A 13,279-nucleotide genomic window follows, 5' to 3' on the forward strand; every position below is an offset into this window, starting at 1 on the left:
AATTGTGTGTATAATTTTTACTACAAATAATTAAATCTTAAAATGTAATAACTTGTTTCAATTTATTATCTACTATTCTCATTGTCTCATATTTTAACATGCATAAAATGCGCTCTTAAATCTTTTTCTAATTCTTCGCCTAAAAAGAACAAAATTCTTAATCACATTGTACATGTAGTGCTTATTATTAATTTCAACCTGTTTGCTTCTTATACTTTTGGCTTAATTAATTTAAGCAAAATACAATTTAACATTGTCAATAATATTTTAAAAAGATATTCAAATAGTTATGACAAATAAAAAAAAACACAAATTAAATTGTAATAAAGCGAAAGCAGTCTCTAGCAATATAACTTTTGCCTAAAATCCTACTATACTTTACATACTTTGGTACATACGATGACAAATAAAGGCATTTAGCAACCCACAATTAATTTGTTTATTTTTCAATAATAAACACTTCACGTTAATTATCAATTATTTATTAATAAATTAACAATGGCATTTATCAACCTACAATCAATTTGTTTATTTTTTAACAATTAACTCGTTACATCAATTATTAATTAATAAACTAATAACGAAACAATTAACTATTAACTAAAGGTAATAAAAGTAAGCGAAAATTTAAAAGTTAGAGTGTTAGACAGTTAAATTTACAACAAAAATTAGGTGAAAAATTCGCAAAAATCATAATTAATCCAATTTTGTTCATGCATACAACACTCTGTAACTGTAACTGTAAGAGAGTGGTAGTGGTGCACTTTTTAATATGGGTATAGCATTCATGCTGTGTTACATTGGAGAAAAGTTGCCATTTCCCATTTGCTGAAAAAAGAAAAAAAAAAATCTGCAATGACCCATGCACCCCTAATCTTATGACGTGTCACTCGGTGGCTGGCTGAAAACCGAGAGAAAAATCTGGCTCTAGCCATCGTGCGCCTTGTCCCTGCCTCGCAAAAATGGGGATAATTCGTAAAATATTCCCTAATCTCTAATACGTTATGAGAAGCTGAACCATTCCCTGCACAATCTCCTTCGAAAGCTTCTCATCAATGGCCAAGACACTGATTTCGTCTCCATCGTTCATCGGCACGCCGCTTCCCTCGCTCCCTCGCCACCGCTTCCCCCACCGCACAAGGCTAGTCGCTACAAAAGTCCACGTCAGCCTCCACCAATTTCCCCCGATTCAATCCATAAGCCACTCCATTGACTTCGCCGGAATCGTCACCAGAGCCGAAGGCCTTCTTTACACGCTCGCCGACGCCGCTGTTGCCGCGGACCCCGCGGCTTCCACCACCACTGCCACCACCGATGCTGCCGTGCAGAAGAACGGAGGCTGGTTCGGCTTCATCTCCGAAGGCATGGAGTTCGTTCTCAAGGTAAACTTCGTGCTCGTGCTTGTTACTTGTTTGTTGTTAATAACTTCCTTTGTAAGTGTGAGCTAGTTGTGTGTGCGATGCGTCACGTGCGGAGCACGAGCTTCGAATTTCATCGAGCTTGTTTTCTCGAGATCGTTTAGCTTGCTTAGATGTTCTTAAGATACTCTTCGTCGTCGAGTTCTTGCTCAGAATAGAGAATCGTTGATTTTGAACGAAGTTTACTATCGAATGATACTATGCTAGTATTGTTGAATTCTTGGCAACTTTTGTTCCTGATATGATATTTTGCGGGGGAGGTGTTCAGTGTTTACTTTTCAGCTTTTAATTCGATTAATAAAAGGTTTCCTGCTGTTATCTATGTTTTGTTATATGGAAAGCTACATTTGGAATCGGAAAACAGAAGTGCCATTTGTTTACAATGGTTTTCTAATTTCTACGAAATAGTTCACGAATTATACAATGTTAGGCCTGTCCATTTGTTTTACAGTTAATATGCAATTTATATATTTATATATAATAAAAAAAGAAGAATACAAACAACCTAACTAATAGGAAGCACACTTAGTCATTTTTTTATACTAATTTTGGAGGATTTAACATACTGTTTAATACGAAATGTTTGCTTGTTGTTATTCAGGTACTTGTGTTTTTTATATTAAGTTACGGTTATTGTTTTGTTTTCAGGTTTTGAAGGATACACTTTCTGCCGTGCATGTGCCTTATTCATATGGATTTGCTATCATATTGCTCACTGTTATAGTTAAGGCAGCAACGCTTCCCTTGACAAAGCAGCAGGTTAGTGCATATAGCAATTTCTAGGCCAAATAAGGTTATAACAAATTTGCTAATTTACTGAAACCTTTAAATTGTGTATTTATGTAACTCACTTGTTTGAATCAGTTTTTTTTCCCTACAAATTGAGGTAATTGGAACATTTTGTTCTTCAAAGCATGACATACTCCACCAAAACATTTTGAACAAACTCACATACTAATTCCACTCCACTACATGAAGTGCTGATTTTAATTAAATGTATACAGGTTGAATCAACACTGGCTATGCAAAACCTTCAACCAAAAATTAAGGCCATTCAAGATAGATATGCTGGCAATCAGGTGAGGGATGTTTTTGGTTATTAAGCATCCAGTTTGATCTCGAGTAAATATTGATCTTGTTTTATCTTAAAAAACTAGTATTGCTCTTTCTAAACTATTCGTTTTGTTGGCCCCTTTTCAAGGAAAGAATACAACTTGAGACGTCCAGGCTATATCGGCAGGCTGGGGTTAACCCATTGGCAGGTACTTTTTGCCTTAATTTTGCTGGTATTCTTCTTCAACACCGGTTCTGTATAACAATATATTGAAGCATGAAGCTAATAAACACCGGTCTTGTTTAATAATTGTGAAGCTAATAGAACTAGTATAATAATAATAACTCGATTGTGATTGTGTATGATGACCAAAAAAATATGGCTTTCAATTAGTGGTTCTTACTGCAACGGTAGTTATTTTATTTCATTTTATTTTGTTCATCCATATTGCTCCCTGAACTTTCTTTTAATTATTAGCAATATTATGTTACTTTGGATATTGTACATTCAGCTACTAACTTGTAGGCTCAACTCCTACTGCAATGTCATCAACTTGTATAGGTTGTTTTCCAACGTTGGCTACCATTCCAGTCTGGATTGGTCTCTACCAAGCTTTATCAAATGTGGCAAATGAGGTAATTACTAATTAATGCTATAAACTTTTATTATTTTAGCAGACATTTCAATGGACAAGTTACACACAAAAAAATGATTTTTGCTAATTATGAAAAACCTTTGATTTGAAGGGACTGTTAACAGAAGGTTTCTTTTGGATACCATCTTTGGGTGGTCCTACTACCATTGCTGCTAGACAAAGTGGAAGTGGCATTTCTTGGCTTTTTCCATTTGTGGTAAGAAATATAGTTTTTGTTTCATATGTGGAATAATAAGTTGTAGTTGGTCTTTTTTCCCCTACTTCCATGTGAGTCGATCATTAGACAACAGAGTATATACTATTCACAGCTATTTATTTCGGAATTCATTTCTAGTTGTGGTTCATGTCGTTGAGACCATATAACATGAAATCGTGTATGGCATACAGTACATATGATAAAAAATATTGTAGTCCATAGTTTAGGGCGGTGGTTGTTGACTGTTCACAAGATTTGCCAGGTTCCTTTTCCAATTTACCTATATGATCTGTTATAGCAGCCACTTTTCTTATATTTCAGTGAATATGAGATATGTTCTATTTAGTATTGATTCAAGTTAGGATCAAATATAGTGGTTTTCTCTGGGGGTTTTCATCTGGGCCGAAATTATTGAGTTTTATTGTTCTTTGGTCTCGTTTATCCCAGACTAGAAACAATATGGATTTAGTGAATCATTGTTCTTGTTGGAATGCTTATTACTACATCGATCAGTTGCTTTATGAATTTTTGTGGAGATTAGCATTTGTTAGCTGTGATAGATTGAGTGGTTTGGTAAATGTTTGACAACCTTGGAAGATAACATTATAGTCTTTTAGACTTTGGTATTTCTTCTCTTTTATCGACTCCTTTTCTTTCTTTTATTTTATTAGAAAGAAAAAAAAATCGTTGCTTTTCTTGTGGTGGTGGTTGGGAAGGGGGAGGGAGAGTAGATTTCACTACCTTCTCCCTTCCTTTCCTATGTTTCCTTTCTCGTCAGTTGTAAAACCTGTTGAGATTTGTAAAGATTTGAACTAAATTTGCAGATTGCTTGAAAGAGGAGAAAAAAGAGTCATACATTAAATTGCCCCTAATCATGTCACTTGTTTTTATTTGTTAGGATAATATCATATGTTATTGACAAATCAGAGTTTAATGCTCAATTATCCATGAATCATGATAACCTGAAAGAAGATGCACATTAATTGGTTAATGGTGAAGTTTTTAGATGGAGTGTTTACTTGTTGCAGAAATGTATCAAGAGAAAATAAATGGCAAAATTTGTAAATGGATTTTGTACTTTTTTTGTTGTCATGAATCATGATACAGTATCATAACAAGCGTCTGTTATGCAGGATGGGCATCCACCTTTGGGTTGGCAAGAAACTGTAGCATATCTTGTTTTACCTATTCTTCTTATTGTTTCTCAATACGTTTCAATGGAAATAATGAAACCACCTCAGGTAAACACATCAGTTCTCTTCTGTTGTTTTTTTTTATTTAATTTTTTATTTAATTTTTGTGTTTACAAGGCTGGCCTATATGTCTTCTTTTGACAGACAGATCCTTCTCAAAAGAATTCACTTCTTGTTTTAAAGTTTCTCCCACTCATGATTGGCTACTTCTCACTATCTGTTCCTTCAGGACTAACAATTTACTGGTAAGCTTTTCGTAGATTATATTAATAGTTTAATACTATCCTTTTTAGTCAACATATATATATATATATATATATATATATTATTTATTTTGTTTTATTTTGTTGTAACATATAACATTCTTTGCTATATTATGGGTTGCACATGTTTTTATCTTGCTCTATATCTAGGCAAGCGCAATTTGATCAGAAAACTCAAGTAATTGGATTTATACAACTCTTCTTTATTTCGGAAACCATTTCCTTGATATGCCTGCCTAATGCGTGCAACACAAACATGCAGAAATCAAATGCACGAGAGCTAAAATTATTCTTTCTGATGGAAATAATATTGTGTTCATCAAGTGGATACTTTCGCATGATTAGAATTTTAGATTTGAGGGATTGTTTTGACAACATTGACTGCGTGCCAAGGGGATATAAAAGAAACAATTTCATTGCTGCTTGATTTTCTATTTCTTTTTCTAGGTTTACAAACAATGTCCTTAGTACAGCTCAACAAGTATGGTTGCGCAAATATGGAGGTGCAAAGCCTGTTGTGGATCAAAATGCTGGTGGAATTATTACTGCAGGGCGTGCTAAAAGAACAGGGTCGGAGCCAGCAAGAGGTGGTGAAAGGTAAGTGTTTTCTGGTTCGATGATGCAGAGTTTCAACTCCTCTTGGATAACAAATTGGTGATCTACAGGTTTAAGCAGTTAAAGGAAGAGGAAAAGAAGAAAAAGTTAAGCAAGGCACTACCAGTGGAAGAAGTTCAGCCACTGGCTTCTGCTTCTGATGATGGCTCGGATGTAGAAAGTGACGACAAGGTATGTATTCAACTTCTGGATTCTCTTGGTTACGAAATTTTTGTGATAGAGCTGTCTTTTTGAGAGAAAAGAAGAATTAAAGGAAAAAGAAATATCTCTGCATTAAGAGGATTTGATATTGCATAGAAAACTTCTTTATAAATTTAATGTTATTATACAAAGAACAATGTCTGACTACCCTTAATTTCCCATCACTTATAAGATGAAACATCTAGTTAATTTGTCTGTATGTACAGAAAAATAATTGTGTCCAGCCATAGATTGAAATTTCGAAATTTTCTTTCCCTATTTCAATTTAGTGTTGCAAACGGTCATTGCACTTACTGATTCTTGGGAATGTATATATAATATGACAACCAATGACCTTAAAGGGTAATTTTTTTAAATAGGCAAGGGTCAAATGGAGACGCAGTTGGAGGAGAGAAAGGGGGGAGAGAGAGGGGAGACCGGAGAAAAGGTTAAGAATAAAAGGGGGGAGAAGGATTTAAGTAATTGGTAGAAAGGTTGAGAGTAGGTCTAGGGTCTGTTATCACAGTCCTCTGAGCCATCAGTGGTAATCATTTATAGGATTTTCTAATTTTACCTTTCTGGCTGTAATTCTGTTATTAGAGGATTTTCCTCCGCTGTAGGAGCCGGTCTCTATATTTTTTTATATAAAGTCCAACTTCTATCACTATCAGCCAACAACTTCAATTTTGCTCTACGTATTGTTGGGAGTCTTAAATGTAAGGAAGAAATCCTACATTGAATGAGACTAGAAGTAAACCAACATATAAGTGTCAAAGACATATATTTAACGCCTTAAACTTTTGGGTTGAACACAGTGTTTAGTCCGCTTATATGGTTATTACTTAGCCCACTGCTTTAAGATCTTCCCAGGGTTGTAACTTTTAAGCTCCCTACACTACCCAGCACACATTCTTTGCTCCATATTTAAAGTCTCACCACCATGACATGACACAATGTTACTGGGGAGATTAAATCACAAATGAAATTAAACCAAATATTTTAACTGATGAAACCAATAACGTGGATATTATGGCGGATCTAACTTGGGAGGCCCGCAAAATTTTAAAATTTTCATAATATAATATACGATAACAACAAAATTTTATCCCACTAGGTGAGGTTAATATGATATAATGTATTATTACAAATTGCCTCCATAATTTGAACTGCAATAAAAAAAAGTCGATATATAATGAGAATTTTATTGTCCCACAAATTTATATATAAATATTATCTCCAAAATTTAAAATTTTTGAATCCGTCACTCTGTATAAATGGTGCTTTCTAAACAGAAGCTCGAACTTTGAAATATATTTCCTATAGCTTACAGAAAGAAAGTAGGTGTCTTGTCTTATTTTACTGCTAACAAAGGGGTAGGAAACTAGACCTGAAAGATTCTGAAGCTCTGTGTATTAATTTACTGTAAAGATGCTAACTACGAGTATATCACTAGCGGAGGTAAAATGTGTGCGGAAATTGGTATGTATTATTTCTGAACAAGAAAATAAAAATATCCGAGGAATTTTACGTGCCTAGTTCTGTCCCATCCTTTCCAAACTCACTTTACTAATTCTTTCTTTAGCTGGCTTCTCTTAATTTCTCCCCTTCCCGATTTCCGCCCCCGCCCCATATTGTCAAGTGGGCAAGAGGTTATACAGCTGTCCTTATTTTTGGGGTATTTTATAAAGAAAATTACTGTGAGAATAAGGGCAATATGGGATTCTCATTATTTTACATAAATTCCCAATGTTAATTTACCTTGTTACAGGGACAGGAAGTTGAAGAAGAAGCATATGCTTCCAAAGTTGGCGAAGAGGTTCAAAATTATTCTAGGGAAAGAAGAAGCAAGCGTTCCAAGCGGAAGCGTGCTGTATAAAGGACCACATACGGTTGTTGGTAGCTTATAGTGAGTTTGTATAATCTCAAGAGATTATACCATTTTTGGGTTGGCAATTAATTAAATGTATGTAATTTAATCCAGCAAAATATATTTGTTTCGTTTATGTTAGCTAAAGCGATTTGTCTTGTGATCTGTGTTTAATTTCATTCAGTATTTTTTCCCCCGGAAACTAGGGAGCGCAAAAAGTTGCATTACATAGAGACGGGAAGGCTGCTTACAGCACAGTAGTCCTGCATATCAGCCTATGGAAATGATATTGTTGAACGGAATCTGCTAATAGTTGTCCTTAATGTTAAAATCTAGTCGAGGGATGATGATGTTTCACTCATTCATTGTTATAAAATGAAAGAGTGCTCCAAAATCAGAGTTGAGGCCTAAAATTAAGGAAGATATTTTAGCTTAAAGGTGTTCAATGTTAATTATACTGCCTGTTTTTCATCATGTGTATTGTAGACAGTGTTCAACAAATTTAACTAGTTGGTTAGTTAATAAATCGAGAATTGCTTGCCTCTTAGAAACGTCAATGAAATAATTTTGTAAAGTACGAATATTCCATTAAGTACCATTTTGTACAAACACAATGCTCCTAAAAGCAGAATTGCGAGTCTACATCCATTGATCCCAAACGGCTAGCTATTGATGTCTACAGAATGCTGATGCCGAACGACTGTTTCCATCACTAAGGTTTAGATGGTGGGCGTTGATTCCCTATTGGGTTTGGCGCTGATGGGCTTTTACGTTTCTTCTCTTCTTTAACCTGTGATTTTTGCTGTTCAAATCAGAATTTTGTAATACAAATTAAGTAAAATGATTGAAAATATAAATAGAAACACGATTGATGTATTTACTAACCCATGGAAACATGCCATGTTCAGTTTGCGGCTTTGGGCTAGCCTGTAGGGTTCTGAGCTTGAAATGAACTGAATGTAGAAATTTAGTGACGTGAGATACAAATTACAATTGGTCGCAATGACCATTGCGGAGTCATCCGTTTGTGCTTAACAAATTAGGCAGACAGAAGAAAATAGTTCCAGAGGTATTTGCAGGAGAATGTGAAATACCTGACTGCATATGCTGAACACTGGTAGTGACATGATTGAGTGCAGAAGCTGCAAGCAGAAGCCATGCAAAGAGAAGATGGACGAAAATTTGTCTTCTCATCTGTGGCATACTTCTAGTGAATAGGTGTGTTGCACTCTTAATGCAGTATGACACGAGCACTTAGCAACTTTTATATGCTATATTTTTTGGTATTATATAATCATGACGAAACTTGAAATTTTATGTGAGAATGTTTGTAAAAATATGCCCGGGAATCCTATGCCATTACACCCTGACTATAAAAGATCGAGAATCTGTTTTTATCCTCATTGTGGATTGACTTCTTATCCGTTATCATTTCTTTGTTATCATTGCTTCCATGATAATTTTACAAGTACTTGCTGTTATTTTTCTCTCGAGTGCTTCGCCGTTATGTCGGCATCCTTTCTAATGTATTAGTTAATTAAAAATTGAGCCATATTATAGCCTATGAATCTATAATTTATAAGCTTCGAAACCCGTTTCGATAGAATTTGAGTTGGACGTCTTATTGTGTAATGTACAAATGCTTGATGGTTGGATTATTTTTTCTACATGTATGTGTATTGGGTTTGCAAATATACCCTCCTTGTTTACTGAACTTGGCCTAAATTATATTGACTTTTGATGATACACTGCTTTCATATTCCATTTTGTAGGTTTGTTTAAAGAAGTTGACTAGGTGCTATAGCTAGCGTGTTAGACAGCCTGACTTATGTGAGACATGATGAAAATCTTTAGTTAAAAAGTCAAATGTTGTCATGATTGCTTCAATTAGAGTTGAACCAAATCAATCACCGAACCACGCTAATGCTACCAAAACAAATGTGCCAAAATGTTTTGTGGCAGCGACCTAAATGAACAAATATGTGGCCCGTAAAATTAGGACGATAATCTGCTTAAGTTAAACTAACCCACTGGTCTGGTTTTTCAGATATAATGATCTGATTTGTTCACTTGAAAATAGAAATATTTGCACGAACTTAATGGACTTAGGTTAGTCTATTATACCAATAGAATATGATGAATAATCAATTACCAAAAAATCAACGATGTCTGATGTCTCAATAATTTATTACCCAATACATTTTACTTGAGTGCAACAAATTTTTGTAAGAATTTTCCTTATCATAGTGTTGTTATGCATAAACCTGCTTGTGACTTTAGACAAAGGTGGGGACTGATTAATAATTATGATTTGGTGTGACAAAGCACAGTGATTGGGTAATGGTAACGCTGAAACGGTGAGGAGGGACTAGGGAGGTTGGTATTATTCTCTTTCCTTTGGTTCTTCAGCTACAATGAATCATCAGAGTCAATGACCAGTTCATAAACAAAAATAATAATTAATTACTTGGTCCGCATAATTAAACGGCCCATGAGAAGCCCAAATAACCTAGGCTCTAACTAACTCTGTCTTGCTTAAGGCCCAAAGTAATTTTTTATAAATTTTATTTTGGACTCCATGTGTCATGCTGTACTGATCCGTTTAGGCAGATGATAAACACACCTCCACCCTCGTATAAACACACCCTTTTTTTTTTAAATATATATAAAATGTCTAAATTACCCTTAAAAAAAATAAAATTCTTAAATTTACACCTCCTCCCCGCTCCGTTCCCGCACCCCACACCCCACACCCCACACCCCCTTCCCCGCACCCCCACAGCCCGAGCCGCCCAGAATAGCCACCCAAATTGCAATCTTTGTTTCTCTCTCTTCCCAGGCCTCTCTCTCTATCTCTCACACCAAAAATATCTATGAAAAATACATTTGCAATCCCAAACCATAGAGCATCGAGCGAGCGAGCGAATCCCATAAAAACAAGCACAGTAGCATCATCATCAATAAAGGGATGAACATGAACCAACCTCTTCCTTGGTGTTCTTGTTCTTGTTCTTCTCACTATTCCATCTCTCTCACTTTTCCCTTAAACACCCCCAAGCAATAAGTTAGAAGATAGAACCCTAGAGCGTTGAGACGACAGCACAGTAAATTTATCAGGAACAGGTAAGAAACAGTAACAGTAGAAGCATAGCAGTAGCAGTAGCATCACCATGCCCCTTGAAGAGTCGCTAAGATCTCTGCCGCTGGATTACCTGAACCTCCTCATCAACGGCCAGGCCTTCAGCGACGTCACTTTCAGCGTGGAGGGACGTCTGGTTCACGCGCACCGCTGCATACTGGCCGCGCGGAGCCTCTTCTTCAGGAAATTCTTCTGTGGGTCGGACCCACCCTCTGGCCTGGACCCCACCGGCCCAAGGATCAACTCGCGCTCCGGAGTCATACCCGTCAACTCCGTCGGCTCCGAGGTCTTCCTCCTCATGCTCCAGTTTCTCTACGGTGGCCTGGGGTGCGGGAGAACGGGGGGTGTGGGGTGCGGGAAGGAGGTGGGGAAGGTATGTAAATTTAGGAATTTTTATTTTTTTTAAGGGTAATTTAGATATTTTATATATTTTTTTTTAAAAGGGGGTGTGTTTATATGAGAGTGGAGATGTGTTTATCATCTGCCATCCGTTTATTGCGTGAGGGAATTGGAGATTTTTGTGGACTCTGTACATAGTCAACTTTTTTTAATTATTATTATAGATATTTGATAATTTATGTTGATTCCTAATGAAATATTTTACTGTGGGTTTGATTATTTTTGTTATTTCTATAATTTTATAAAATTTATTTTAGTTTTAATAAATAAAAATATTTCATTTTCATCTTTATATTTGTCATTTTATTTTCTTTTAATTTGTATAGTTTTATTGACTTTATATTTTAATCTCTATAATAATAGGTTACAAAGACTAAAGGAAACAAAAATGGCAAATGTACCTACACAGGGGTACATGAGTAATTTCATTACTTCAATCTTCTCCTAGCTGTCTTTGTCCAGATGTCTACTACTTCATGTACTCTGCCAATCCAATGACTTTTTGTTATACTCTTTTGAATATGGAAAAAAGGATTTACATGCAAAAGACACTAATGCTCAAATTAGTCATAGCTTCATAGTTTACTCTACTATGTTAAGTATTCGGATATGTCGAAGAATCTTTAGCTTAATTCACTTATCATGTCCTTCTGTATAATATATATACAAGTTACGATGAAATTTTTTTAATTATAAAAACTTAAAAGTAAAAAATTATAAAATTTTAAAGATTAAAAGGATAATTAAATCTTTAATTATAATGTAAATTATTGATGTGAAATTACAATTTGAATGAAGAACAACGGGCACCTAAATAAGTATATATATATATATAAGTTTTATCTTTTACGGTGAACAAATCAGAATTATAATTTTACTTCTATTTTGACTTTTATGATATAAAATTTTACTTCATGAATGACCAACAAAAACACCTATAAACTTTAACTAAAATTTACCCTTCTATAATGTCTAAACCGTTGGAGCTGAATATAACAATTAATATTTTTATTCAAATTCAACGGTAATACATAAAGAATCCATGTTAGAATTGTTGATATGTGCCCTGGAATCAAATTCCAACCCCTAAAATTATGATGAGAAATTAAACAAGTTGAAACAACTTTTTCGTACTTTTGCCTTCAACGTAGTTTTGTAACTGATTTTGGTAGAATTGAGAAAAAAAAATAGATAGAAAAAATACTTACACTTTGTTCGGTAGAGTTAAAATAGATCAGAGAAAGAAAAAATAGAAAGAAAGAGAAGAAAAAAAAAGTGAATATGTGACAAAGGAATAACAATGAGAGACGAGAAAAATAAAAATGGTTGCGAGCTTTGTACTTTTTATTTTATTTATTTCTCTACAAATTGAGAAAAATGAATAGTGTGTCATTGCATTTTTAACAAAGAGTGAAAAGTGAGTACTATAAATAGAAGCAAAGTTAAGTATTTATGTTTGTCGATCTCAAATACAAGTAAATATTGATTAATTTTGCTCCATTTAATATTGACATTTTAAAAATATTTATTCATTTAACTGAGGTAGTTCTTTAACGATCATTTTTATTCTTAACATTAAATTCCAAATAATGATAATTTAAGAAATCAGATTAATTTTTATATGAGTTATCTGTTATGAAGAGGATAAAGACATGTTTACTCCTATAATATATTTATTTAATCTAAAATAAAGAGAATAAATATGTATTTTACTTTACAGTGAGTCTTACAATAAGTTTTTACTTTATTCTCCCACAAACTCGTGGCACATGTGAGTTTTTTTAGGGTTTAGGTTTAGTTTTTTTTTTATAGTGTGTCTCACTAAACTATTCTTCTCTCTTTTTTGAGAAAATTCATTTTCTCTCTTGCTTCTTTCTCACATACTTCTGTCTTTCTAAAATCATGTTAAACAAATACTATAAGAGTTACAAACATATTATATATATATATATATATATATATATATATATATATATATATATAATGATGACATTGATAAATATTTTTTTCATTACATCAAAAAATGTAAGAGTTATAAATTATATGTGAGTATGTTTCGGATTTTTTTCGATGATAGAGATTTTAGATTTTGTTTAATTCTATATCTAATCCATTTTTGATTTATTGTAATTATTTATATATTTAAAATTATTATTATTAAAATAAATTATCAATAAATAAAAATAATTTTATAATACTATATAATTTTTTTATTATAAATCTAAAATATAATTTATATATTTAAATATAATATTATTTATAAACATAATATTTTAGTTTTTTCATTTTATATAATGATA

General features: G+C 33.7%; 1 protein-coding gene and 2 non-coding genes across 6 annotated transcripts; 2 read left to right on the forward strand and 1 right to left on the reverse strand.

The window, feature by feature from the left end:
• The first annotated feature begins 942 nt into the window (after positions 1–942).
• On the forward strand, positions 943–7,992 carry ALB3 (63 kDa inner membrane family protein). 4 transcript variants are annotated; one of them, XM_083061272.1, is made up of 12 exons: positions 943–1,382; positions 2,067–2,177; positions 2,423–2,497; positions 2,620–2,680; positions 3,034–3,107; positions 3,219–3,323; positions 4,457–4,564; positions 4,661–4,761; positions 5,227–5,376; positions 5,445–5,565; positions 7,343–7,480; positions 7,626–7,992. In XM_083061272.1, the coding sequence occupies exons 1-11, from the start codon at positions 1,056–1,058 to the stop codon at positions 7,448–7,450; spliced, it is 1,341 nt and encodes a 446-aa protein (XP_082917398.1). In that variant the 5' UTR covers positions 943–1,055; the 3' UTR covers positions 7,451–7,480; positions 7,626–7,992. The 4 variants fall into 4 exon arrangements, 2 of the variants coding, with proteins under 2 accessions (XP_082917398.1, XP_082917397.1); XR_014428330.1 differs by having other exon boundaries at positions 944–1,382; positions 7,343–7,537; XR_014428331.1 differs by having other exon boundaries at positions 944–1,382; positions 7,343–7,537; positions 7,648–7,992.
• Positions 7,993–7,994: 2 nt separating this feature from the next.
• On the reverse strand, positions 7,995–10,186 carry LOC109798715 (uncharacterized). Its single transcript, XR_014428332.1, has 3 exons — positions 8,536–10,186; positions 8,327–8,394; positions 7,995–8,231 (listed from the first exon to the last, which is right to left on the reverse strand). It is a non-coding gene; the product is annotated as an uncharacterized LOC109798715 (transcript).
• Positions 10,187–10,813: 627 nt separating this feature from the next.
• Positions 10,814–11,526, forward strand: LOC109798552 (uncharacterized). Its single transcript, XR_014428333.1, has 2 exons — positions 10,814–10,953; positions 11,343–11,526. It is a non-coding gene; the product is annotated as an uncharacterized LOC109798552 (transcript).
• The last annotated feature ends 1,753 nt before the right edge of the window (positions 11,527–13,279 follow it).

Source organism: Cajanus cajan, chromosome 8, assembly GCF_000230855.2.
Source record: "Cajanus cajan strain Asha chromosome 8, NIPB_CcT2T_4, whole genome shotgun sequence".
Classification (NCBI taxonomy): domain Eukaryota; kingdom Viridiplantae; phylum Streptophyta; class Magnoliopsida; order Fabales; family Fabaceae; genus Cajanus; species Cajanus cajan.